The sequence below is a fragment of the Pterocles gutturalis genome, unplaced genomic scaffold (genome assembly GCF_000699245.1).
Source record: "Pterocles gutturalis isolate BGI_N339 unplaced genomic scaffold, ASM69924v1 scaffold47953, whole genome shotgun sequence".
Taxonomy (NCBI): Eukaryota; Metazoa; Chordata; class Aves; order Pterocliformes; family Pteroclidae; genus Pterocles; species Pterocles gutturalis.
Genome location: NW_010124786.1, coordinates 28,180 through 28,743, shown reverse-complemented (window position 1 = coordinate 28,743; position 564 = coordinate 28,180). Strand labels below are relative to the sequence as shown.

At 37.2% G+C, this 564-nt stretch overlaps 1 protein-coding gene across 1 annotated transcript in view; it reads left to right on the top strand.

The window, feature by feature from the left end:
* The first annotated feature begins 237 nt into the window (after nt 1–237).
* Nucleotides 238–564, top strand: part of KCNS3 (potassium voltage-gated channel, delayed-rectifier, subfamily S, member 3) — a 1,500-nt gene continuing 1,173 nt past the window's right edge. Inside the window, exon 1 of the mRNA XM_010078344.1 lies at nt 238–564. This exon is cut by the window's right edge and continues 1,173 nt beyond it. Coding sequence (XP_010076646.1) covers nt 238–564 — 327 coding nt within the window.

Sequence of the window (564 nt, the reverse complement as noted above, 5' to 3'; positions counted from 1 at the left end):
AATTTGCTAAAGCTGTGTTAAACCATCAAACTGATTTAAACCTGCTTCTGTGAAATGCTGAATAATGATATTCATAGTTTCATTTCTTTTTTTTGTTATAGATTTTCACAGTAATCAGAGATGGAAAAAAGAATGTGACACAAGAGCAAAACTGAATTAAAAGCTCTAACAATATCTTATGTTCTTTTCAGGTTCAATGTAATCTTGTTGGGCACCATCAGTGGAACTCTGTTCAAAATGGTTTATGGTGAATTTTTCCGCAGACCTGGCAAAGATGCAGAACTTATCAATTTGAACGTGGGTGGCTTTAAGCAAACGGTCGATCAAAGCACCTTGCTCCGATTTCCCCATACCAGACTTGGGAAACTTCTCAAATGCCATTCAGAGGAGGCTATTCTAGAACTGTGTGATGATTATAGTGTTGCAGACAAGGAATATTACTTTGACAGGAATCCTTCCTTGTTCCGATATGTTCTGAATTTTTACTATACCGGCAAACTGCATGTCATGGAAGAACTTTGTGTCTTTTCCTTCTGCCAGGAGATAGAGTACTGGGGAATAAAT